The following is a 27,496-nucleotide window of genomic DNA, read 5'->3' as shown; positions in this document are numbered from 1 at the left end:
CTAGACACTTCTTCCTTTGATGCCTTTCGGTGGCAAAGAAGTTGAAACTTGGACACCCATCTTTATTTGCCTCAGTGATAGGAGACTTTAATTGCACTTAAGAATAATTCAAGTCTGATTTTCAAATGCTTTGCGGGGTGATTCAGCTTTTTTTTTTCCTTTCCGTGGTTTCTAGGTATGGAGATATGAGGAGACAGATTGGCTTTGAAATCAGAGACATGTGGTACAACCTTGGTAAGTAGTCGGGATTTCAGGCCCCGGTGCGTATCTTGAACCCTGGTGAGTCATGACATTGACCCTGTTTTTGTTAAAAATCTGAATGGCTTCTGTTCCTTGGCCAGGAACTGCTGTTCTTTGTAATAACTGTTCTCAGTAATTAGGAGACAAGAGGCCAGAGGACAGTAAGGAACATTGGACTGGTGAAGCAGAAAGAAAAATCAGTGAAGTGCCCTCTTGTGTCACGTGAAAACATCGCCTGGAACACCCCTTCCCAGGGCATTGCTAACACAGCTTCAGTTCCCTGTTTCTAGTGCGTCCAACCACTACTGTGACATTTGCTGTCACTTACTGAATTCAGATTCACAGACTGTACCTCCAAAGGGTTTCTTCACCTGCTCAAAATTGGATCTTGCATTTAGGTACACTGCCACCAGGTGGTGGTAGCCTAACGTGCTCCTTCAGTCAAAGCAGTGAGGGATATGTGTGTCTATGATGCGAAATTAGTGCAATTTTATACATAAATAAATAAGTTAAAAGGTTATCTGCCTACTTTCATCGTGAACAGTAACAAGGAATTCTCTTAAAATTTTAACCAGCCGGGTGCGATGGCTCAAGCCTGTCATCCCAGCACTTTAGGAGGCCAAGGCAAGAGGATTGCCTGAGCTCAGGGGTTCGAGACCAGCCTGGGCATCTTGGTGAGACCTCGTCTCTACAATCAATCAAAAATTAAGCTGGACGTGGTAGCGCGCACCTGTAGTTCCAGCTACTTGGAAGACTGAGGAGGAGGGATCGTCTGAGCTCAACAGCAGGTTGAGGCTGCAGTGACCATGAACATGCCACTGCACTCCAGCATGGGTGACCCAGGAAGACTCCAGCTTAACAAAAAATGAACCAATATGGCTTGTAATTCTTTTGACAAGCCCCATGAAGAAATAAGTAACTGACAATAATTTGGGTGTCTTCTCGCCAGCTTTAATGCAGACTCTGTGAATCAGGCTTCATTCCTAGTTGAGACCGAGCTCTCTCTGGCACTGCCCTTGGCCCCCAGGCTTCTTTTGTTTCAAGGTGTCCCAGGCTATGGAGGTGCTGGTGGATTTGCCCAGGTCCTGAGCAAGGCTTCAGCTGCGTTTCCTGTCTCGAGATCACCAGGCCTCTGCCGCTTTCTCTCAAATCGGCATAAGATGCCTACAGTGGCTTGTTGTGAGAGGGCTTCCTCTCTCCTCTCTACCCTGTTTTCTTTATTTTATTTTTTTGAGTTGGAGTCTCACTCTGTCACCCAGACTGGAGGGCAGTGGCATGCTCCCGGCCACCCTAGTGTTGACCTGCTGGGCTCAGGTGATCCTTCTGCCTCAGCCTTCCAAGTAGCTGGAACTCCAGGCACGCGCTACCACGCCTGGCTGATTTTTGATTTATTGTAGAGATGAGGCCTCGTCAAGTTGCCCGGGTGGGCCTCGAACCCATGGGCTCAGGCAATCCACTTGCCTCGGCCTCCCAAAGTGCTGGGATGACAGGCTGAGCCACCGAGCCCGGCCACCCCTCTTTATTAGAAAGAAGCAGGAGTCTGACAACTTCACTCTGTTAACCCCGTGGCATTAGGGTTTCACTTGATCCACCGAGGAGGGACAACTTGGCTGCATCCCAGCCTGCTTGCTTCTTGAGTAGCTGCTGGCTTCCTGCAGTGACCGGAAATTGTGGCTAGAAAGACACAGAACAGAACAGCGTGATAAAAACTGAACGTGGATTTTGATGAAGGCGTGGACACCCTGGGAGCAGGCAGGAACAAGGTTTTGAGGGCCGCACAGGTTCATAGCAACCTCTTTTCAACCTGAGCCAGATTTTCTCGGAGGTACCTTTGCCTCCTCATCTTTGCTGGCTTCCTCGATGTCAGCAGACGTGTGTGAAGGAAGGCCCCCTCTCATCTTAAGGGAGAATCCAGAGAATTCCCAAATACTTGCCTTTCTGCTTACATGAAGGGTGGAATCTTTTTCAAATAGATCTCCATCCAGAAAAATAAATGCAGATCTGGAAAGAAAAGGCTGTGAGATACTCTGTGGAGAATACTTACGACATAGCAATAAAGAACTGTGCTTTTTTTTGTTTTTTGAGTTGGAGTCTCACTCCATCGCCCAGACTGGAGTGCAGTGGCACGCTCCCGGCCACCGCAGCCTCGACCTGCTGGGCTCCGGCGATCCTTCTGCCTCAGCCTTCCAAGTAGCCGGAACTACGGGTGCGCGCTACCACGCCCGGCTAATTTTTGATTTATTGTAGAGAGGAGGTCTTGCCAAGTTGCCCAGTTGGGTCTCGAACCCGCGGGCTCAGGCAATTCACTCACCTCGGCCTCCCAAAGTGCTGCGATGACATGCTGAGCCACCGAGCCCGGCCAAGAACTGTGCTTTAACATGAGGCCCACTTAGGTTCTCAGGAATAGTTATCAGCAAAAGCTCCTGGGATAAAGAGTCAGAATGGCTCTGTCGGCTTGTGCCCACTCAGTGCGAGGAGAACCTGCACTGTCAGGTCCCTTCTGGGTGTCAGCCCTGAAGTCTGCTGAAGACCCTTAATGTTAAGAAAACCATACTGGGTCTCTGAAAGTGACTTTGCTGCAGTGCTTGTATGTCCAGAATCTGAGTGCTGGCTCCTGGCTGTGCAAGGACGGCTGATTTCTGCCACATGTAACCTTTTGGGCCGCATCCTGTCCTTGACCTCCCTGCCATCCCTGGGAGTGAGCAGAAGCCCTGGGCTTAGAGCCAAGAGAGATGATGTCTCACTGTGGAGTTTTTATCTTCCCCTGCCCCCTGCCTTCCCAGGTGGCCCTGCTCATGTGGCATGTCATTGCAGCACTTTGGGAGGCCGAGGTGAGTGAATTGCCTGAGCCCGCGGGTTCGAGACCCACCTGGGCAACTTGGCAAGACCTCGTCTCTACAATAACTCAAAAATTAGCCGGGCATGGTAGCGCGCACCCGTGGTTCCGGCTACTTGGAAGGCTGAGGCAGAAGGATCGCCAGAGCCCAGCAGGTCGAGGCTGTGGTGGCCGGGAGCGTGCCACTGCACTCCAGTGTGGGCAATGGAGTGGCCCTGCTCATGTGGCTTATCATGGGCTGTAAGATAAAGAGGTTGGACTGAATCTCTCAAGAACCTTTCAATCCTAAAACCTGTGACATATATATATGATGATCTCAGTAATAAAATGCTAAGGCTTTTATAACAGGGAGGAGGACCATTCATGATTCATTCTAATTGATCTCTCTGTGTTTTTCTCTTAAAATCATGCTCTGACAAATGCGTTTGTCATTTGCTCTGGCAGGCCAGACGGTGGGACCTGTGCCAGGCAGGGACCACGTGTAGCCCCATGAGAGAGAGAGAAAGGCAGGAGGGGGCGGAAGGGACCTTGAGAGAAATGACTTAGAGGGAGGTTGTTGTTTAATGCTGGACGACAGGGAGTCCCGGGCTTTGCTGAGTGCCAGCATCCACAGAGGTGTTGAAGTGTTGATATGAGCTTCCCATGATGTGACATGGCTCTCTGGGTGGACCCAAGGGTGCTCTTCCTGCAAAAGTGAGACCACCTCCTTCCAAGTTGTTCCACTTTAAGCCCAAAATACAATCTGTGAATTGTTTATTTCCTGCAAGGGGACACTTTCACATGTGCTTTCAAATGGAGGTACACATGCAGAAACGGCTCGATGATATTTTTCACATCACTTTTGATAACCAGAGACATTCACCCCAGCAGAGGTTCCCATGGGTTGCTACATGTTGAGATGCTTCTCCTTCTCCCTGTAAATAACTGCTCCTACCACAGGGCTCACCCTGGCCCCTGAGATCCCCTGCAGTGACTCCAGAGTCACTGCCTGGAACAGAGGGAGCCTCCAAAATTTGGCTCAAGCCACAGCTGCCTGGGGGGGTCATCTTGACTGATTTGTGTTTCTGTCTTAACAGTTTTTTGTTTCTGGGTGTTTTTGTTGTTGTTTTGTTATTGTTTTGTTTTGTTTTTGAGTCAGAGTCTCACTCCGTCGCCCAGCCTAGAGTGCAGTGGCACACTCACAGCCACCCCAGTGTCGACCTGCTGGGCTCCGGAGATCCCTCCGCCTCAGCCTTCCAAGTAGCCGGAAGTGTAGGCACGTGCTACCACGCCCAGCTGGTTTTTTAAAAATTTATTGTAGAGACAAGGTCTCGCCAAGTTCCCCAGGCTGGTCCCAAACCCATGGGCTCAGGCAATCCACTCGCCTCGGCATCCCAAAGTGCTGGGATTACAGACTAAGCCACTGGGCCTGGCCTGGGGTTTTTTAAAATGTCACTTCCATGACATCAACATCCCTGAGATTGACCACCATTGCAAGTGGGCTCATTTCAGTTTGGGCCGTTTGCCATGACAGCAAGAAGGAAAGGAAAGATTCAGCCTGTCATCCCGCACCTTTGGGAGGCTGAGGTGAGCGGATTGCCTGAGTCCGCGGGTTCGAGACCCGCCTGGGCAGCGAGACCTCATCTCTACAATAAATCAAAAAATCAGCCGGGCGTGGGAGCGCGTGCCTGTAATTCCGGCTACTCAGAAGGCTGAGGCGGAAGGATCGCCGGAGCCCAGCAGGTCGAGGCTGTGGTGGCCGGGAGCGGCCACTGCACTCCAGTCTGGGCGACCGAGTGAGACTCCAACTCAAAAACAAAAAAAAAGAAAGATGGGCCAGGGAAAGATGAGTTTCTCTGTGTGGCCCTCCAAGCCCCTGGGGAGGCCTGGCCTGCTGAGATTAGACACTTTGGTCTGGTTCTCTTGATGTCATCTGTCATTAGGCTTCCAACAGGCTGAGTCGAAGATACTTTTGATTTGTAATGTAAAGGATGCAATCCAGAGAGCAGAATTCTACATTCCTTCCTGTCAGTTGCTGATTTGAACATGGTGATGAATGCACACTATTGTGTATTTGCAACTTCTTAGCAGGAACATTGACTCTGGCCTGAGAAGTGGCCAAGAGGTCAGAAGTAAAGCAATGACCTTGGCCAGTTAAGGGCAGGGACTTGGAAACAGCAAGAAATAACAGCCAACCACCAGGGTTGGGTTCCTTGCTGGCAAAATAATCACGATATTTTTTAAAGTTTAAAAAGGTATAATAAAAGCACCTGCAGCCCACGGGATTTTCTCCATACAGAGTCTCAGGATGGCTAAGTTTAGTCTGGGCGTCATCTCAGCCCCCGGTCCCCACCTGGTCTCAGATGTTTGAATATATCATTGCTGAGGCCGCCGTCCTCAAAATTTAAGACAGCACATCTCAATTTCCCAAGATGTACACAATCTATCTTCTACCCAGTTTTTTTCGTTTTATTATTATTATTTTTTTGAGTTGGAGTCTCACTCTGTCGCCCCGACTGGCGTGCAGTGGCCGCTCCCGGTCACCGCAGCCTCGACCTGCTGGGCTCTGGCGATCCTTCCGCCTCAGCCTTCCAAGTAGCCAGAACTACAGGCGTGCACTACCACGCCCGGCTAATTTTTTTGATTTTATTGTAGAGATGAGGTCTTGCCAAGTTGTTCAGGCGGGTCCCGAACCCGCGGGCTCAGGCAGTCCATTCACCTCGGCCTCCCAAATCGCGGGATTACAGGCTGAGCCACCGAGCCCAACCACAGTTTTTTTATTTTTTTCCAACGGGCTTGGGTTTGGGGAATGTATTGCCAGGATGATAGAGCTAGCTCTCCAAGAAAATAAAAATAGAAATCAGATATATCTATCATGTTCCAATAAGTAACCTATCACTCGATCAGACATCGCACCTTGAGTCGAACACTCCACAAAACGGTTTCTTACTTGAGTCTTTCCAATAATACCTGTGGCCCGTTGAGAGGCCGTTGATCAGACTACACTTCCTCTGTGCCCAGCTGTTAGAGTCCAGCTCCAACACAAGGGTTAGGGCCTAAGGTGAGAGAATCAGACACCGTGAAGGAAGAAGACATAAGTCAACTCCCTGGGTCGAGTTTGGGACTCTTCCAAAGTTTATTCAATTTTCACATGTTTGTATAAGGCATTTTTAACCCTCAGCCCCTTCACACCTATGCCCACCAAAGCTTACATTATGGTTTACAATCAAACGTTTTATAATGATTTATTTGTTCCTCCCTATTCTTTTTTTGTTTTTATTATGTTAAAACCAACAGACAGGAACGAAATCATTTTTGCTAAAAATAATGAACCGTAACCTTTTAACCCTTACCCCTCTTATATCATATTTTTAACCATTTGTATATGTAACTTAGCAGCAATATATTGGCGTTTGCACCTATAACTAATTTTATTGTTTTTGATAACGAATTTTATTATTTTTTAATTATTTCCTATACACTTCCTTATTATGTATCTCTCTTTATTCTTATTTTACTTATATGAATCATAATCTAATAATGCTTAACAGTCTTTATATGGATTATACTTGACTGTTCTTACATCCTATATTTGTTTTCTATTTAATTATTTTTTATCTATCTTTAATCGTCATCCTATTTTTATCTATACCCAGCCTCTGAGCAAAGATCTGGGGGCAGTTTTGCTCAATTTAATGCAGGACACGACCCTGCCCCACGGGACAAAGCAGCATGGTTCTTTCCCTCCCAAACCTGTCATATTTTGAGCCTGAAAGGGGAAATCAAAAGCAGCCTCTCTCTCAAAAGAATAAACGGGGAAATGTGTTTATTTACCCAACTCTTAAGTTATTTATCAAAGCGTTCTCTGAGGCAGTCTGCTGGAGCACCATGGCTTCAATTTACATTTTGTTGATTGCACCCAATAAAACTGGAGCAAGCACCCTGTACCCCATCCAGCCAGAAGGAATGTGCTTGGATGGAGATCTTGGTCCGTCCCATTCGGTTGAGGGTATTTTTTCAGCATGGGTATTTTGGGGGGACCAGAAAATTTTAAAACCCGTAGGTTTGGCTGGGTGGTGGAATTTTTTTGCTCCGCCTGCCCTTGTGTATTCAGAGATTTTTCCTGGGATAAGACCGTGTTTAATGTCCCGGCCTTCTGAACACTGGGGATTATGAAGAGATCATTTAAACACCCCCGGGGGAGGTTGCTGGCTGGGGAGGGCCTGGTTTCATGAGAAAACAAGGAACCTTTCCCAGGGGAAAGAGTGCCATGTTGTGTAACTAGAATAAATACTCTAGGTGGGTTTTATAGGATTTAGGAGTGGTAATTACAAGACCGGCAAGGTGACCAGAGGTAAAATCGTCTCCTGGACCCTGGCTTATGTTATTTTTCAAAGATAAGAAAATAATAATAAAAGCATCTACAGTCCACAGCATCTTCTCCTCATATCCCCCTTGCTCTTCCTTTGTCTCAAAAGGGAGAGAAAAGTGTCTTTTTCTTGAAGTCCACACTGTAGGGGTCACCATGATTCTCACTGATTCCAAACCTGAGTTCATCATTAAATTTGAGCAAGTTGTGTTTTTGGGGAAATCCCTAATGCAAATGTCCAAAAAAAAAAAAAGATGCATACCAGAGAACATCAGCTACCACCCCTTAGTCACTGTGGGACCCACGGGTCTGTGTGGGTTCTGTCCCCAGAGATGTCACTATCCATAGAACCCAGTGCCAGCTTTGGCCAGTGTGTTTTCTGCACTAATAGGAAGGTCATCCTCAAAGACTAGGACATCATTGTCTTTGTAACTTATTTTCCCAACCCCTGCTTCTGCAACCACTTGTTACTGCTGTATGTTTCTCCCAGCTTGGAACAATAAAACCTGTTGGTGACAGACAGAAACTTATGACACTGAAATTGTGGTTGATGAACAACTCTCTGTCACCATCATCTGTTTTCTGAAACGTTGGCTCTGACGTTTTTTTAGGCGTAATACAAGGACAGTGTCACCTGAGAGACTGGATATAATAGCATTTTCAAGAGAATGCTTTGCAGCAGTTATATGCCTTTCAGAAGCAGTAAACCTTTGGGGAAGGGAGGAAAATCACGCTGAGATGGCTTTCTTCAGAATATTCATTATTTAGTAAAAGTTAAAAATAAGATTTTAATTACATTTAGATTTCGTGAGGCATATTGTGTGTGTCTGTCTACCCAATAAAAATTTGTTTAGTGGACTCATTATGAGGATTATATATTTTCTTTAATTATTTTATGTATATGTGTATATATATAATATATATGTGTGTGTGTCTATATATACATATGTATGAGTATATATTCACCCATACACACACATATATATATGTATGTGTATATTTAGAGATAAGATATTACTCTCTCACTCAGACTGGAGTGCAGTGGTATGAGCGAGCACTGCAGCCTCCAACTCCTGGGCTCAAGTGATCCTCTTGCCTTAGCCTCCCAAGTAGCTGAGACTACAGGTGCAAGCCACCACATGCAGCTAATTTTTCTTATATTTTGTAGAGACAGTGGTCTTGCTATGTTTTCCAACTTGATCTCAAACTCCTGGGCTCAAGCAGTCGTCATTCCACTTAGGCCTTCCAAAGTGCTGAGATTACAGGTGTGAGCCACTATGCTCAGCCTCAGTATAGTTATTTATAATGGCCACATTTGTTTAATGATTTTCTTTACAGAAATCTGTGTTAGCTGAGCTGTAAAGACAACTAGATTGTTAGAGTGTCCTTTGCGTTTCCTGGTTACGCAAAAGTATTCGTAAGATTGATTAACTGTGGATAAATTGCTGGCGTTCATAACAAAATAGTGCAACTATTTCATTCAAGCAGCTCATTTCTTGTGCATCCTTCTGTTATACGTTGAGAATGAAATGACGTGATAGTGTGGTGAAATGAAAATAAGTCAAGATTTCTGAAATTAAAGACAAGAGGGTGGGATTTTAAAAGATCCCCTTTTTGATAAGACCTGCCTTTAAATTTAATCATGTCACCTTCGATAAGCTTAATGCCCCTCTTTTTTCAGAAATGAGTTTTCATTCAGAGGCTCGGGGTCTAGGCTGTGAAATACACTTAGCAGTTGCTGTGGTTCTTTCCTCTGCTGTCTCTCTGACCTTCCCTGGCTCAATACAAGCTCTTTATAGACTCATCCACGTTTCCCCAGGTCCTCAGAATTGGGGAGGAGCACACCCAGTGGGCGTGAGGGCAACGGATGCGGTGGTGGGACATAGTGTCAGCAGACCCCACAACTAGCTGGAGGTGGGGGCTGACCACTAAGCGAGGACCAACTATGGCTTCTCTGCCTGGTCATTGAATTTTCCGACGGGGATTCTAAGTTAGCATCTTTCTAAGTGAATGATAGAGGCCTAGGAGGACCTAATACCAGGATTTCCAACACAAAAAATTAAAATTAAAAAGAAAAACATTTGAGTGCTTGCAAGAAGCCTGGGGGGGATTTATTTTAGGATTGGAATAGTTCAACAGTGGGGAGCAAGGTGATAGGTCACGTATATCTGTCTGGTTTACAATTATAGCAGGCAAATGAGGCATTTGGTGTGGACAGCTCACACCATTTCTATTTCTTTCTTTCTTTCTTTTTTTTTGAGTTGGAGTCTCACTCTGTCGCCTAGACTGGAGTGCAGTGGCCACTCCTGGCCACTGCAACCTCGACCTGCTGGGCTCTGGCGATCCTTCCGCCTCAGTCTTCCAAGTAGCTGGAACTATAGGCGCGCTACCACGCCCGGCTAATTTTTTTTTTTTAATTTATTGTAGTGATGAGGTCTCGCCAAGTTGCCCAGGCGGGTGAAGTGGGTAGGGTCTGAGTGCCACACAAAGATCCTGTGGCAAGCATACAGGGAAGGAATCAGTAGAATGAGGGTCGCAATGGAGGTGTCAGAATCTTGGGCCCAGGTTCAAATCCTGTTCCTCCATTTTCACTGTCCAGCTTCAGGGACAGCCTAGTTGCCTTATCTGCAAAATGGGTTAAGAAAGTACCCGTCTCACAAGGTTATCATGAGAATTCAAAGACATTGTGCCTTTTGTTAGGTTTGTCATGTTGTAAGTGCTTAGTAAATGTTAGCTAATGCTATAACATTCATTATTACAGTGGCCATATTATTTGTTTTAAAAAGCTTTTTAGAAACACTTTTCTGAATTATTTAGAAATCATATCTGGAACAAGATAGGTGAACTGAAATTAATAAAGTAGGTCTTTAAGTAAGCATCTTCCTATCAAACAACAGCCCAAAAAAGGTAGAATCCTTGCTATTTTTACAGTTTCAGGCTCTGGCTTTGATTATAGTCATTTGGGATGTTACAGAAATCTCTCTGCATTATTTACAGAGGTGTCAAATGGTAAACTCATCTTCATAAGATGTTGGAGATAAAAAGAACCCGAGAGGCCATCCACTGTCTCTCATATATTGACTCCCATCTCATCATTGTCCACACAGTTGGATGCCGGACTCCCAACTCCCAGCCCCTGCTTTAGCCAAAACTGGGTACCACTTAACTGCCCGTGTCCTTCATCTGTGTGATATAGTTGTCTGTTTGTAAAATGGTATTTATCATCTATGAGAGACGTCATGATCAGGCCTTACATTGGATGGATCTTTGAGTAGCTTCTCTTATGCCGTTTGGAATGCAGGTCACTTCTTACACGAATGGCTGGAAACATTCACAATTACTGTCTGCAGAGAAGTGGGTGCACGTTCCCAAGACCCTGCTGTTCAAAGTCACAATAAAATGTGCTGTTTTGTCCATTTTAGCCCGTTTTAGAATCCTTTTAAAAATGTACTTCTGAATAATGTATTTGCTTATTCCAAGGTCAACACAAGATAAAGTTCATTCCAGAGATGGTGGGCCCAATCTTAGAAATGACACTAATCCCTGAGACCGAACTACGCAAAGCCACCATTCCCATCTTCTTTGATATGATGCAGTGTGAATTCCATTCCACCCGAAGCTTCCAAATGGTAAGGATGTAGATGTGCAGTAAGTGGCCTGGGGAGATGGAAGGGGTCAGGACTGAGAACCTTGAAAAGAAACTGATAGAACGTTCTAGAGCTAAAGGTGCTGGGCATGGAAAACATCATTTTCTACAGCTTAAGAGAGAAAAAGCCTGTGATTTTCTTGATTGAAGAGGCTGGTCATCCTTTGTGCTTAACTTTTGGGAGGATTGTTTTCAATTTTTAGCTTTTACTTATTTCAATCTGTTCTTACTGACACACTAAGCCCTGGATAAAAGGCTCTTTCTCCCCCTCCTTGGTATGTGCACTGGTAGAGTGTTTAATCAAGTGTTATTTATTGTATTCCTTCAGACTGGCTGCTTGTTGCAAAATCATGTTCGTTTGAAATTTCAAGTCTTCGCTTTTAGTCTCTTAAGTGTGTGTCTTGGTCTTTTGCCTTTGCAATGGAACGGATGCAAACTCCTCGAAGAAAGTTATGTAAATTGTTCAAAACATACTGAAGGACACATTCTGGATAAATTATGCTTAGGAAGTAAGAGAATCTTCTTCTCTGGATTCCATGAAAATGAGTATAGTGTTTATGTATTCATTGGTTGCTATACACACACCCACACGCACACACGTTCACTTTCTCCTTAGCGTTCTAATGGTTTGACTATGATACTTTGCAGGAGGTGTAAGAAGAGCACAAACTGTAGGGTGAAGCGGTCCTCTTAATTAAAAACTACCTTTAAAAAATATTATGGCAATTCCAAAAGCTAATATCCTAAGCGTTTTCCTTGAAATTTTGATTAAAATTCGCATATTGGAAATCAAACCTCATCAATCCAGGTGGTGTGATTTTTGATGGGATCTAGTGCTTAAAAGGGTAGATTTTGCACATTCTCATTTAAGGGAGCTTTGAATCATTTGTAGACTTTCCTTGGCCAGTCTTCATCATGTCACCCGAAGATAGTATCCCTGAAGAACAATGTTGCCATTTTCCAGACTATAAAACAGGTAATATCAAAAACAGTCTTCACACTATAAGAAGGAATAGAGTTAGATGCTGAAATCAGAGAGACTGGGATTCCCAGGCCTGGCCAGATACTACCTGGGTCTTGAGAAAATCACTCAACATGAAGTCTCCAATTCAAGTTTTGTAACATTAGTATAAGATAGAATCTGCTAGAAAAGGATGTTGTGAGAATGAAGTTTTTTAAAGCCCTCAGCACCGAGTGTGGTACCATAACAGAGGTCTTCATACTGCTCTTATTGCAAGGCTGAAACCTCAGCCTCCATCTGGGTCTTTGTGGAACAGAGGGGGCAGCCTGCAGGGTGAGTCCCCAGGGACTGCAAGACCACCAGCCTAAGGCTGCATACAAACCTGGACATGACCATTTCTTGGGGGTTGGCCCCTGAGAAGAGTGCATGAGATGAGCAGAGTCTGATTGCTGGAGAAATCATTTCCTTTAACCTCTACACAAAGGACTCTAACACCTGGCTAAGATATCACTGTTTTTTTTTGTTTTGTGTAATAGTCGGGGTCTCACTCTGTCACCTAGACTGCAGTGCCGTGGCTCAGTCATAGCTCACTGCATCCTCAACTCCTGGCCTCAATTGATCCTCCTACCTCAGCCTCCTGAGTAGTTGTGAGTATAGGCACATATCACAACACTTAACTAATATTTTTTTTTTCCGGAGAGATGGGGGTCTCACTGTGTTGCCCAGGCTGGTCTTGAACTCCTGGCTTCAAGTGATCCTCCTGCTTCAGCCTCCCAAAGCACTGGCATTATAGGCATGAGCCACCATACCTGGCCCATTATTGGATTTTTGTACTTTGATTCACTAGGTGGTTTTTATAAGGTGACTGGCGATTGTTATTTTGATATTATTCCAACAGTGGTGAGTAGAGAGGGTTTTATTTTACTTTCCCCAATATAATGTCAGTTGGGCAGGGCTGAGTGGTATCATTACCTACCTTTCTCCTCCCCTTTCTTCCGTCCTCCCTTCCTTTCTCCCTTCTTTCCTTTGTCTCTCTCTGTCTTTATTTCCAAGGGAGCAGGAAGTCTTCCTGCATTTAATTTTTTGTCATATTAAAGAGAATATTTAAAAGAGAACAGCTGTTTCTGTTTCGCTTTTTCACTATCAATCTTTGTACATAGTCAATGTAATGTTGCAGACATTATATCTAGGTTTTCTGGTTATTTTTATTGTTTGACAATATATCGAAGAATTTTCCCTTAATTTCCACATAGTAACCATGATGTGAGTGGTGGCATCACATGGCATAAAATTAATCAATTGTGATTTCCTTAGTCATCCCTTATATCTGAGCATGTAGGTTGCTTGCAGATTTTTCACATTATGAGGAACTGTGCAGTGAACACATTCATGTATATAGCTTGAATGTATTTTGAAAGTTTTCTTGGTATACATTCTCAAAAATGCACTTACTGATTCAAAATATTTTTGCACCTTTGGACACGATTGCCAAATTGTTTGATATTATTACCATAAGATTTGAGCCATCTCCATTGCTGCTGGCTCGAAATAAGGACCCCAATTCCATCGCCAGCTCATTGGAGCTATGAATTATCATTTAAAATGCTTTTTTGCTAGGCAGAAAATTCATCTGACTTCTTGAATTTTATATAAATCAAGTCCAAAGAAAAACTTGGTGAAAAATTGCTGTTAAATTAAAGAATCAGGCAAACGGAGAGAATGTATATAGATCAACGTCACTAGCACAGAAAACTAAGATCAAAAGTCTGTAAAAACATCATACCATTTGTCATTTTTTAAAGGCAGTCTTTGGGTCAAAGTAAGGTCAAGGGCAATTGGAATAAAGATGAGTAAGAGTTTGGTTTCTGAATTGTTCCCCTTCTTCCTCACGACTGTCTTACTGTGCCTCATTGCTGACTTGCCGTAGATTTAAAATATCTTACAACAATCTTCTGAGGAAGTGCTTCATTTTTTTTCCAATTTACAGTGGCCCCAGGTTTGCTGGGAAAGAGTCTGAAGTTAATGAGAGCCACAGAAGTTTCACCTCCATTTGAGACACTGTCTCCCCGTGGGGGCTTCAAAATCTGCCCAGTATCAGGTGACCTCTTTTCAGAAAACCGAACTGTTTTTGAGTACCACCACAAAATAGTTATGCACCTTCGATTCCATCCTATAAACTACAAACAATTTCACTAGCATAAAACATGACTTGCTTGGATGTAAGCAATAAAAGCACAAACTTGAAGACGCGAGTCTACAGACAGAACCACCGTCAGGCCAAGCACAGCCAGCTACTTGCGTATCTTGGTTAACAGTCATTGGTGTTTGTTCATTCGTGTCATGATCTGCTTGAACCTATGCAGACAAGCATACAACCTACTGAAGGTTTTAAATACGAAGGTGGCAAAACTCTCGTGAATTGGAAAAAGCGTCCACTTTCTGTTGGATTCGGCTACTTCAGCTTTCCAAGTGAAATGTCCCAAACCTGCAGCATTCTTCCCTTTTCTGCTGGTTTTTTTGTCACTTGGTTTTCTAGGTGTGGCTCACACTGACCTGGCCTTTTCTTGCTATCTTGGTCTCCCTGACAGTTCTTCCAGCATCTATCCATTTTGCCCAATCACTGTCGCATTAGTTTATGGCTGTCCTGGACCACGGCATTTGTCTCTTGATTTGTTCTATCATTTATGTATGTATGTATGTATTTTGAGGCAGAGTCTCGCTATTACTGCAGCCTTGACCTCCTGGGCTTCAGTGATACTCCTGCCTCAGCCTCCATGGTAGCTGGGACTACAGGTGCCTGCCACATGCCCTGCTAATTTTTTATTTTTTTTTTTTTGGTAGAGATAGGCTCACTGTGCTTCAGGCTAGTCTCAAGCTCCTGGCCTCAAGGGATCCTCCTAGCTTCAAGTGATCCTCCCACCTCAACCTCCCAAGTCATTACAGGCATGAACCGCGGTGCCCAGCCTCTATCTTTTCTAAGTCCTTTCTGCTCTTGGTTCAACTGGTCCTCTGTCAGCTAGTCTTTCCTGAAACACAAAGGATGGCCCCTACTCCGTGTAGGTGATGTGGGTGGATATGTAGTGCGTGGACATATGTGCAGCACAGCAGTGAACAGCCAGTCCTGCCTGTTTCTCCATCTGAGAGTTTCCGGAACGGGGATAGTTCGCTGCTGTTTAATCTGCCCAAAATCCAATTATCTAACCTTATTAGTCATATCAACAAGGGCTTAAATTGCTTCCACTTTTAGTGCAAAACTAAGGGAGTCAGGGGATGATGTGAAGGTTTTTATTTTTATGAAACTTTTTGTGTTTTGAACCTATAATAAGTTATTTTTAAAAGGTGCTGTGTCTTTCAGAGTGGAGCTCTTTATAGGGTACTGTTTGTGAAATATGAAATAATGCATTATGCCTGGGTTGTATTTTAGTCTTAGAATGGGACTGTATTTTGTTCTTAGAATGGGAATGGTGACCTGCAGATTCAAAAGAAAAACCCACCATTTCACTCTAGGTTAAATGGCATCAAGCCATGGTTGGAAGTCTGAAAGCGTATGTTATGAGTTGGTTTTTCTGGAGTTTCCCCAAGCCGCTGCTCCTGTGCTCTTCATCTGCAGCAGAGGGCATTTCTTGAGAGCACAAATCTTCCTTCAGAGCAGGCAAGCCCTTGCCCCTGTCTTGCCTCCCCAGGGTGCAGGTATTGAATGGGCTCTCTTGGTGGTGGGATGGAGTGGCATGGAGTGATCCATTCACGTGACATGTCTTCCTGGTGGCCTGGGACACTCTGTCCAGGACTGCGGTGAGTGCTTTAGGTCAGCTTGACGGCGCTAGCTCTGGGCAGGTGGTAGATAGACTCTGCAAAGGCCTGCGGGTGAAGAGTTTTAGATGCCAATGGAAGTCACCTGTGAGAGTCCACGCTGTACAGGGGTCAGAAACCAAGTGGTTGAGTTGATCTGATCCTACGGGGAGGAGCTTGGCCAGACAGAAGTTCTTTAAGAACTCTTGATTTCTTTTTTTTATTATTATTATAAAGATGTGGGGTACAGTCCAGGGTTAGGTATACAAACGATTATGTAGGTACCCTTGGCTGATGAGGTACGCCCCTCCCTCCCCTAGCAGTTTCCCTCAACTGCCAATCCCACCCCCCTCCCCGACAGTTTTCCATTAGGGATTCCCAGTTTGCCAATCCCTTTCTTAAAATATTATAATTGTTCAAGGTCTGCTTATGAGTGAAAACATATGGTACTCTGTTCTTTGTGCCTGTGATAGATCACTGAGTCTGATCAACTCTAAATCCATCCAAGTTGCTGCGAAGTTCATTTGTCTTTCTTTGTAGCTGCATAATATTTCATTGTGTATATGTACCACATTTTTTTATCCAGTCCAGTTTCGATGGGCAACATGGTTGGTTCCATGTTTTTGCTATTGTGAATACAGCTGCAACAAACATGCGTATGCGGGTATCTTTTTTGTAGAATGATTTGAGTTCCTCCAGGTATATTCCCACTAGGGGAATTGCTGGGTCATATGGAAGATCAATTTCTAGTTCTTTCCGAAATCACACACTGTCTTCCAAAGAGGTTGCACTAGTTTGCATTCACACCAGCAGTGTAGAAGCGTTCCTTTTTCTCCACATCCTCGTCAGCATCTGTGGTTGTTTGTTTTATTAATGGTGGCCATTCTTCCTGGGGTTAGGTGGTTTCTCAGTGTGGTTTTGATTTGCATTTCTCTGATCTTGAGTGAGGCTGAGCACTTTTTCATGTGTCTGTTGGCTGCCTGTATATCTTCTTTTGAGACGTGTCTATTCATGTCTTTTGCCCACTTTTTTTTATTATAAAGATGTGGGGTACAATTCGGGGTTAGGTATACAAACGTTGATTATGCAGGTACCCTTGTTGATGAGGTATGCCCCTCCCTTCCCTGGCAGTTTCTCTCAACTGCCAATCCCACCCCACCTCCCAACAGTTTTCCACTAGGGATTCCCAGTTTGCCAATCCCTTTCTTATAGTATTATAATAATTAAGAACTCTTGATTTCTTTTAGCAATCCTTCCCACCTACAAAATGATGTGCTTCGTGGTGGACTGATATTCACAGCCATGGCAGAGCTGTGGTCCATTGGAAAGAAGACATTCCAAGTGATTAGATGCTGTCTAGCCTTTTTGTGATGTGAAGAGTTCTCCTTCCCATGCCCCTGACCTCACGGTACCGGGGCATCCCCATTCCTCTCTGTGTATGACCAGGAAGCTGCTGCCTGTCCAGCATTTCCTTTTCCTCTGTGCGTGTGCTGTAGATTCTCCAAGCAGCAGGGAGGCAGGAGTATATATGGGAACCTCTGTTTGATGCCTGCGGGAGCTGTGCCCCTCAGGTGGCCCTCACCTGCCCTGTGGCAGCTGTCATTGACCTAGGGGGGACTCTGGCCACCCTTCTGCATCACGTGATCCTCCTGTGTGATTTCTCCACCCCGTCTCCACTCAACAAAAGACCATTTCTCGTCTTTTCTGCCGCTTTCATTCCCTGAGTGCCTCAGCTGCCCCGGGTTATCCCGGTTCTTCCAACCCCTTTGAAGACTCTTTTATAATCTGGATGCCCCAACTATTCTACTGGATCAACCCTCCTGCTGCTTCTCCCTGCCCTGGTTTCTGGGAACAAATTATCTGCTCCCTCTCCTTACAACTTGCCAACTCTTCAAGCCATCCGCACAGCTGTGTTTATTATCCCCTGACCCCGCTAAGCCAAGATTGCATGTTTACACTTAAACCGAGGACCATGCTTCTCAAAGGAGACATCCTACCGCGAAGATTGCAGGATCTGCTGGGCTAACGTAGGAGAAGTTGGGAGGTGTCAGGGTGTTGTGTCCCTCATCCCATCCACCTCGACAGGCCAGGCCTCAGTCACATAAGATGAGCCCTCCCTCACCTGGCCTTAAATCAATCTTTCTCTCCTCTCACTAAGAACTCTGCCCTCCAGTGGATAATGCTCTGAGTCTCAACCTCACACTGGATTTTTGCCTCATAACAAAAAAAAAAAAAACACATACCTTTAAATTTTCTCTGGCGTCTTTTTAAAGAATTCCATTTGTTATGCCTTTGGAAAATGCAGAACTAACAGTTGAGAATTGCAGCAAATGACCATACGGGCCATATATCATTAATAAAAATGGAATGGAAAAGGCTGCACGGCAAAAATAATATTTTCAATCACGAAGCTATTTTCTGTCATCTTTGTGAGGCTCAGTAAAATGCTCCACAACTTCCAGAAATCCCCATTTAGTTGTAACAGTATTAGAACATGAGTAATCTTTGTGTCGTCAGTGTTTCTGAGTTCCTGTTTGAATAATCTCCTCTCACTGCCCATGCCGGTAACCTTAAGCAAGTAATTGAATAACCCAAGTGGATGTTGGCAGGCCTCTGCCACTTGGTGGAAAGGCCAATATATTTTGCCCGGGAATATGAATGTGAATGAGTTTGGTGGCAGTTTTATCTTGTTTATTCTTTAATGTATCGGGCTTTTATTTGTTAGTTTGTTTATTTTCGCTTTCAACTTCAAAATTGTATTTGATTTTATCGCTTTGGGTGCTTAAAGAGGAAATATGGCACGAGAATTGGGTTTCTATTTCGTTGAATCCAAACCCAACGGTGATCACGGAAGCCAATATTCCTGACTCCAGGATTTCTGATGACATTGAATTTCATGATTGAAAGCCCTCCAGCAAAAAGATACTCAAATTCCCATAATCTCCTTTAACCAAATTAGACGGGACTCACCATGAGTTCCTGCCATGTTCCTGGAATCCACCGTCATTGCATGCATCCCACAGTCTCTCCTCAGTCTGTGTCATGTAGAAATGGGGAGCAGCTGTACCTGTCTCAGGTGTTGGCGGGGTCTTAAGACCTCGTGACAGGCAGCTGCCCAACTGGACGCCTGTGGGCCCTCCGGGATCATGAGTGTTTCACAAAAGCCCCAAGGTCAGCGAGCCGCCCGCTTGCTGGAGGTAGGAGGATGTGGAGGTTTCCTAATCTGGGATGGAGTGCCAGCAATTAATTAAGTGTATAATTAAGTTTACAGAGTGGTTAGGCAGGAGGAATGCTCTATACATAAAGATATGAGTGTGTCTCAGCATAAGATTCAAGGCTGAGCAATAAATTGGGAGGGACCAGTAACTTCGAGGATGTCAACATGGGAGCCGGTGCCCCAAAGGTTTTGAGGTGCCAGGTTTCTCTCTGCCCGCCCTTGCCAGTTCCTTCTTCTTGGCCGTGTTTTCCATCCAGATGTAGTCCAGCGACTTCCTCCCACCCACCGTTCGTAAATACTAAGGGGAAACATGCGACTGGCGGTTCCGTCGGATTGGCCCAGTTCCAGCTAAAGGGGGTGACGGCAGAGAGAGTGTCTGATTTTTTGGTGCCCTCTGGAACCAGGAGGTAGTCAAACACCATGCTCTACCTTCAGTATCTTCTGAGCATTTTTTTCTTGAAAAAATAAAAATAGAGCACTTTGGGCCAGGAGAAACAGTTTACTAAGGTTTATTTGTAAAGGGTCAAAGAAACCCTTTTGCCAATGTACTTAGCAGACCATGTCCATAGATTTCAGATCTTGCCCAGCTCTTGATAACCTCTGAGCCCTCCAGAAATGTGGTGAATTATTTGTGCAAACCTTTCCACCCTGGTCCAGCTTCCTACTGCACTCATATATAACCCCAGAATCTCTTCCATAAAAGCATGATTCTGGAGTGCCTGCAAGGTGCAGGCCTGGTTTTATATCTCTGTGAATACATTAGAATGAGAATGGTAAATCTGACCCCCAAAATTATGCATTCCAAATCAACTGTAATTGGCTTTTGGGTTAGCCACGACTGTGATCTTTCTCTCCGTGATCTCTGGAATAGGTACCAATAACCTATGGCTAACTGTGGCAGCGATTGACAAAAGCAGTGGTTCCTTTCTAAGTTAAATGAATTAATAAGACGTCAGTATCACTTGGAGCACAGCCCCCTACTCCGTCGCTTTCAATGTAACAGCAACTCTCCAAAAATCATATATTCATAAGTGTCCTCTTACATTTCATGTTCTCAGAGGGCTGCTGGTATCAGATGCTTAGAGACTTTCTGCTCAATACTTTAAGTTGGATACCCTGTGGATATTTTCGTAGCAAAATTGGCGATTCAGAAAAGAGAAGAAACCATAACGGGTTTGTTGTTTTTTTTTTATAACACAAGTGAGCCCTGCCACCTTTTGAGCGGCATGGTAAATAAACCCTTGCTAATTTTATCCTAACCATAGAGAACTCAATTACAAATCACCAGACAACATGTTTACGAGTAAAATAATAAACCTGATTTTTATAAAACCAGCCCTGCTCTATTGGCAAATGTACTGTCTCCAATTTGTTTGGACAGAATTGTTTAATTCTGATTATGGGAACAGTTCACAGCACACTAGCCAATTGATTCTAGTGTATTCTATAAAAACTAACGAAGATCCTGGAATTAGAGGCTAGCTGCAGATCTTTGGTATTGAATCTTTGCTGATAAACAGAATAGGGTTGCCAGGTGTTTGGATAAATCACTTAGTTTAGACTAGAGGTTAGTAAAATTAGAATCAGCTGTGTTCTGATTTACTTATCATTCATTCACTCTTTTTAGAAAACATTAAATTCATCAGTCAAAATGTGATAAGTGGCATACTTAAGTAGCTGTGGCTTCCTCATTGCCAGTGTTTGTGACAGCTAGATTTACATGGAAGCAAAGAAAACATGCAGTTTTCATAAAGTAGATGCCAAGTTCAAATACCTTCTGATTGACATGTGATGGATGATTTTAAATGCCTGTGTGTTTGCCCGTGTTAGGAGAAGGCATGTGTTTTTGCCTTCTCTGTATCTTCTTTGTTGTCTGTACTCATTAGACATCTGCGAAATGGAATCATATGTTTGAATTAAACTTAGTTTTATTTTGTAACTCAGTTATTGCCTCTGAAGCATTAGTACTCGTCAAACATTTAGTCTTTGGAGTCCCAAGCATGACACCATCTGGGAGATGGAACTGCCTCGAAATGCCAACTTTTGGGCTGCCAGCAAGGGATCTCTTTTGTATTCGGTTCTAAACATAGCCATCTTTTGCAGAATTCTTTTCTGTAAAGAGCAGAGGAGTAGTCGTTAGTATCAAAAGGTTGTTATTTTAAAGTAAAAGTCGGTAATGAGATTGCAGGTGAAAAAACAAAGCAAGTTATTCTTCAATAGAACCATTTCTCTTTCTGTGTTCTTAAAATCGCTGAATGTTGGCCGGGCTCAGTGGCTCAGCCTGTAATCCTGTGCTTTGGGAGGCCGGGGTGAGTGGATTGCCTGAGCCCGCGGGTTCGAGACCCGCCTGGGCAACTTGGCGAGACCTCATCTCTACAATAAATCAAAAACTCAGCCGGGCGTGGTAGCGCATGCCTGTAATTCCGGCTACTTGGAAGGCTGAGGTGGAAGGATCGCCAGAGCCCAGCAGGTCAAGGCTGCGGTGCCGCTCACACTCCAGTCTGGGCCACAGAGTGAGACTCCAACTCAAAAAAAAAAAAAAAAAAATCCCCTAATGTCTCAGGCCAGAAAGGATCAAAAAGTTGTTTATTTGAGGGAAGAGACCAGGAAAAGATCAAAAAGACAATCGGAGAGATTCATCGAGGTCTGGGTTGTGAGGATGTCACTGAGTCCTTGATGTCAGGCAAGAATCAATACTCTCTGGCCCCGTTTGAAGCTCTTGTTTCCTCTGTAGCATGATGAAATTGAGGTTGCAGACAGCGTGTCCTGATCGAGCACAGACAGGGCATCTGTGCCACTTTGTAACCCCTTCCTGGATCTCACCAGATCCCCTAGGGACCCATAGTCAGCTACCCTGCAGTGTCTGTTACTGGCACTCCGGATGACCTTGGCCAAGAGGCAGATTGTGATTTAGCAACCCTCTGGCCCACACCCCTTTGCTGACATATTAAGCCCTCCCCAGCTCCATTCAGCTTAAGACCAGCTCTATTCAATAACTTATGCACACAGCACCTTCATTTCATTGGAGCATCCACATCAGGCTCTGTTCTAGGTCTCGGGGCTATGGCAGTGACCCAGGGAAGAGAAAATCCTTGTTGTCATGCAGCTTAAATTCTGATGGGATCCAAATAACAGCGGGGCCTTGGGGATTGTCGCCTGAGAAAGCAAGTGATTGATCATGTTGTTAAAGAGGTCCTGAAGACCACTGCATGCTTGCCACGGTGTGCTTGCTTTCTGAACCCTGAATTCCGTGGTTGTTTCCTTCGGTTCTTCCTTTGTCTATCTTCTCTTAGTTTAGAGTTTGAATGTCTCCTTCTTTACAGAAACTAACCTCTCGCAGCCCTTCCTTCCTATTGGCACAGCCACACGGGTGGTCACCTGGCTGGAATCCCAATAACTATGAGTTCTGCCAGGGAGGGGGGACGGGGTGGTAAGGATGGGGAGGGCATGCACTGTTATTGAGGTGTAGTTATTATCAGCCCGATTAACCACTTGGAGGCATTTTAGAGATCTGGACTTCCTCAGAACATCCTTTCTCTAAAAGGATGAGTTTAAGAGACAGTGGGTTTGGGGGACTTTCCACCCCAGCGCTCAGGAAATACACTCAGAAACTTTGGGGAGTGGAGGAGAAATCTGGAGATGGACTTTCTTGAGGTGCTGCTTCTCTGTCTTTGGGAGCATTGCCTCTCTCTCTTTTTCTAATATTTTTTTCAACTGGAATGAGATATTTCTCTAGGCTCTATCAAGGAATGGCGGTGAAGTGGCCCCCTGGATGTTTTCAGATTGCCAGGAGCTCTTCGCTGGCAAGGGAAACACCATCTGTTCTGTTCCAGGAATCAATGAGCTATTTTAGATGTTACTTTTTTGTAGAGATGAAGTTTGAAGCGCCTTTTGGATGTTGCTCCTTGATTTTTTTTTTCCTCCCCCTATGGTTTCCTCGTCTGTCTTTTTCTGGTTCTTGCTCCTGTTATCAGAATATGCACATACAGGCTCCATGAACCAGGGAAGGAAACAAAAGGTCCCCCTGTGACAAAGATCATCAGGAAACTCTAGGAGTTTGGGGATGGCAACTCTGAAACGAAATCAGCCTTCAAAGGCGGAGGGTAACTGACGGCGATCTCGCACCAATGTATGTACTGTTGATGCTCAAGTCATAAAATGGAATATCCGCCATGCTGATTATTTACGCTTCCTCTGTTTAATTATAGTTTGAAAATGAGATCATCACCAAGCTGGATCATGAAGTAGAAGGCGGCAGAGGAGACGAACAGTACAAAGTGTTATTTGATAAAATGTAAGTGTTGATTAGCAGTGGGATTTATGTCAGGATAGAGACAGAGAGCCTGTAATTAGACTACGATGAACTTTGTGGCCCAGAAATAATTAAAATGTGTTAATAATGGAAAATATTTAAAACTGCATCTCAGTCGAGTTTCTTTTTCTGAGGGTGATTAACAAGGTGTGTATAATTATTTTTCAGCCTCTTGGAGCACTGCAGGAAGCATAAATACCTCGCCAAAACGGGAGAAACTTTTGTCAAACTCGTTGTACGTCTAATGGAAAGGCTCTTGGATTATAGAACCATCATGCATGATGAGAACAAGGAAAATCGCATGAGCTGCACTGTCAACGTGCTGGTGGGTGAAAAATTAATTCAATTTTCAGTCTTCACAGCACACCAGAAACTGAACCAAGAAGTTCCAGAAACTTTATGACCGTCGACCATGGAGCTTTCCATGGCAGAACACAACTTGTTTCCTCATCCGTGGCGGGGAAGGAATAATGAATTGTTTGTGGATTCACTATAAATAAGTCTGTATTGTTCCCCCCACCCCGGATGTTTTTACATAGTTCTCTTTGTTGGTGAGAATGATGAGGGATTCTATTTTGTGGTCAAGGCAGAGCCTCACTGAGTGCAGGTCTTAAGACTTTGTTGTTAGGAGAATATACGCATGTCCTACAGTGACCAGGTTGAAGTGTGGCCTCCAAAAGGTAGGTTCGTGTCCATTTTTTGTTTTATCAACATCATTTTTTGTTTTATCAACATCATTTAATTTCTCCAAAACATTATTTTTATGGCTGTGTAATAGCCGAATTACCGAGTAGTAATTCCAGCTACTCGGAAGGCTGAGGCGGAAGGATCACTGGAGCCCAGCAGGTTGAGGCTGCGGTGGCCGGAAGTGGCCACTGCACTCCAGTCTGGGCGACAGAGTGAGACTCCAACTCAAAAAAAAAAAAAAAGAACCTGTGAATGTGGCCTTATTTGGAAAAAAGAGGGAATTCAGATGTGATTAAATTAAGAACCTTGAGATGAAATTATCCTGGATTAACTGGGGTGGGGGGTGTGTGTGCTGAATCCAATGACAAGTTTCCCTATATGAGACAGAAGAGGATAACATCCAGAAACCAGAGGTATAAGTCATGTAAAGATGGAAGCAGAGTTTGGAATGATGCAGCCACAAGCCAAAGAATACCTAGAGCTACCAGAAACCTGCATAGGCAAGGAAAGATTCTCCCCTGGAGCATTTGAGGGAATGTAACCCTGCTGACACCTTGATTTCACATTCTGGCCTCCAGAACTGTGAGAGCAAATGTATCTTTTGTTTTTCGTTTATAATAATTTGTTATGGCAGCCACAGAAAACCAGTGCTGGGCAGCATGAAGAGTAGATGGCCTCGGTGACCTTGGCTGGTGCCATCTGTTGGACCTCTTGCTTTTCTGCTGTTGCTGTGATATGGCTAGTTTTTATGGATACCCCCTTTCTGATGTAGTTGTCCCAGTGAGGCACATTCAAGAAATGCATTAGGGCTGATGAGCTTTTAGGAAGCTTTATGACAAGCTCACCTCCAGGCAAACCTCATGACTCCCACTCCCGGCTTCAGAGCTCTCTACCTCTTTCTCTACTGCTGTTCTTAAAAAGAGTCAGAAAGGCTGACTCCTGGCTGTGGGAAGGCTTTCCTCAACTTCCCTTGTCTTGCCCCAACATAGAAATGCAAGAAAACATTACTCCTACTATATACCTTACTGTCCCTTCATAGCCATTGGCCTCTGGATTTCAGTGTTACCACCTGGTCATTAGACATGTGAATGCAAAGCCCTCACTTCCATATCCATCCTTTGTGTGGACTTGCAGGTGCTCTGAGTTCATGAAAATGGACTTTTGTTCCAACTTTTGTTGACACCTCATTCATTCTTTAAAAAGTCACCAGAGTTGTTAGGATTTAAAAGCTCAACCAAAAGAAATGTTTTCACTTTCCATTCTCTCTAGTATCAATACTGGATTTGTGCTTTGCCAAGAGGAACTTTGCCACTAAGAGCTCATGAGCAGCCATAGTCCCTTCATTCCATGGCTGGCGACCTGTTTAGGTTAATAACGAACATCTTATGTAGCAAGTTTTATTTTCCTTAAACATCTAACTATGAGGGACTTCTAGTTTCTGATTAATCATATAAAGAGCTTGGAAACTGTCACTCCTATTATCACAACAAGAGAAAAGCAGAGCAAACTGCAGAACTCAACAGCTCTTCTTAGATCCACAGGACAAACTACTCACCCCAAAGTTGGAGAGATAGAAGAACACAGAGAACCACAGACTACTGAGCAGGAGCCCAGGACCAGAAACCACCTGTGGAGCCCATACTGGACCCTTTTACCCAGTATATTACATTTGCTTTCAACATATAGTTACACTGAATACTAAATATGAAAAACAGTTCAAAGAGACAGAACAGACATCAGAAACAGACTCAGATATGGCAGAGATTTTGAAACCAGCATACTGGGAATTCAAAGACAACTACAATTAATATGCTAAGGGCTCTAAGGAAATAAGTGGGCGATATGTAAGAACAGATGGGTAACATAAGCAGAAACTCTGTGAAAGGATCAAAAAGAATTTCTAGAAATCCAAATGCTGTGACAGAATGAAGAATACCTCTGATGGTCTCATCAGTCAACTGGACATGGCCAAGGAAAGAATCGATGAGCCTGAAAAATCTAAATAGGTTTACAGGCACATTATGAAGGTCTTAGGCAACTGTGTTGGTCTTTATATTCAACTGAAAACTGATTATGGGTAGTACAGTAGCAACCTCTGCTCTAAGCCAGCGGGAAAACCCCTGGCCCTTGCTTCACTGTCTTCTTGCATTCTGGCCTCTGTTCAAAATAATTTACTTTTGTGGTACCAAAGTAGTCAACATGAAATGGACACTAGTATTTTTCTGTGGGAAAGACATGGAGACCTTTTCATAATCCTTCTGTGCCATGGAAATCACGATATAGCGCTCCCTCAAATCATTAAGGCGATCTTAGTGGCCTTTTATTGTGTCCCAAAGGAAGAATTGTCAATAAGTTTGTTAGGCTTCAAACTCTGATGATTGAGATTTCTATTTTTTGTTGAACAAAATTTATGTTCCAGGACATGATACCTGGTAGAGAAATGGTGGTATGCTCTGCGTGTGGCCTCTGATCACTCAAACCCAGGGTCAGGAAGCAAGATCTTGTAATGGCAAGAGCAATCATAGTTTCTGATGTTAATGTAGATTCCCTTTTCAGTCAGCACCTACTCAGTGCCCACCTGCTGTTACTGTGGTCAGCACTAGCTGAGTTTTAACTAAGAGACACCCAGGATTCTCAAGATTACCTGAAATTCTTAACTTTCTTCAAATTAGGACATCCCAGATCATTTTATGAAAAGTCAAGAATTCTGTTCTTAACTATTTCCTGGAATAAGAAGATAGACCTCAGCCTATCACAACTTTTTCATTAAAAAAATAACATAACAAATCTAAAGAATAAACAGACACAAGAAACCAATTGTACAGATAGGTGTCTTATCTCTAAATATGCACTACCCAACCCATATATATATATATCTCCTGGTCCCTCTTTACCTTTTCTCATTTTATCAGTGAAACAAATTGAGAAACATAAATCCATCTCTGTGGATAAATGAATATAGATGTATAAATACATCTTAGAGATGTATAACATATGCTCCATTACTCACTAAGCAGAAATTCCCATGAAGTCTAAAGTTAAAAATAAAATAAAGAACAATAGAATTTACCAATGCCCTTTAAGTTCATTGCCAAATTTCCTTTAGAAACAGTTTTGTGTTTTTTTTAAAAAAAAGAATTAGTGAAACATTATAACATATGTGTGAGGTCATGAATGTCCTAGTTCCTTGCATTAAAAAAAAAAAATGTAAATATCAGGCAACCTCTTTCAGGTCCCCTCCAGCTCTTCTACCTTCTTGATAAACCCTACTTTAAAAAAAAAGTCAGACACTCTGTTCAGTAAAGGAGAGGGATGAGTGCTTCTAAGACATTTTGAGTCAGTTCACCCCCCTCAGCTATGTGCCAGCTGTTGGTCCCTTGCAGGAAGAGCTTTAGTCAGACCACAGTGGGGGGCAACTGGACCCCAAATAAAACAGGAAACAGGACCCCCCCCCCCCCCC

The 27,496-nt window shown here is 43.9% G+C and overlaps 1 protein-coding gene across 1 annotated transcript in view; it reads left to right on the top strand.

Moving 5' to 3' along the window:
- Window positions 1-27,496, top strand: part of DOCK1 (dedicator of cytokinesis 1) — a 362,706-nt gene that overhangs the window by 258,099 nt on the left and 77,111 nt on the right. The window contains exons 9-12 of the mRNA XM_008052893.2: window positions 176-234; window positions 10,905-11,053; window positions 23,246-23,331; window positions 23,518-23,674. Coding sequence (XP_008051084.1) covers window positions 176-234; window positions 10,905-11,053; window positions 23,246-23,331; window positions 23,518-23,674 — 451 coding nt within the window. The remainder of the gene's footprint in view (window positions 1-175; window positions 235-10,904; window positions 11,054-23,245; window positions 23,332-23,517; window positions 23,675-27,496) is intronic.

This window comes from Carlito syrichta, unplaced genomic scaffold (genome assembly GCF_000164805.1).
Source record: "Carlito syrichta isolate Samal-C Ts95f unplaced genomic scaffold, Tarsius_syrichta-2.0.1 Scaffold72250, whole genome shotgun sequence".
Taxonomy (NCBI): Eukaryota; Metazoa; Chordata; class Mammalia; order Primates; family Tarsiidae; genus Carlito; species Carlito syrichta.
The sequence above is the reverse complement of the archived record's forward strand: the minus strand, read 5'-3'. Positions and strand labels throughout refer to the sequence as shown.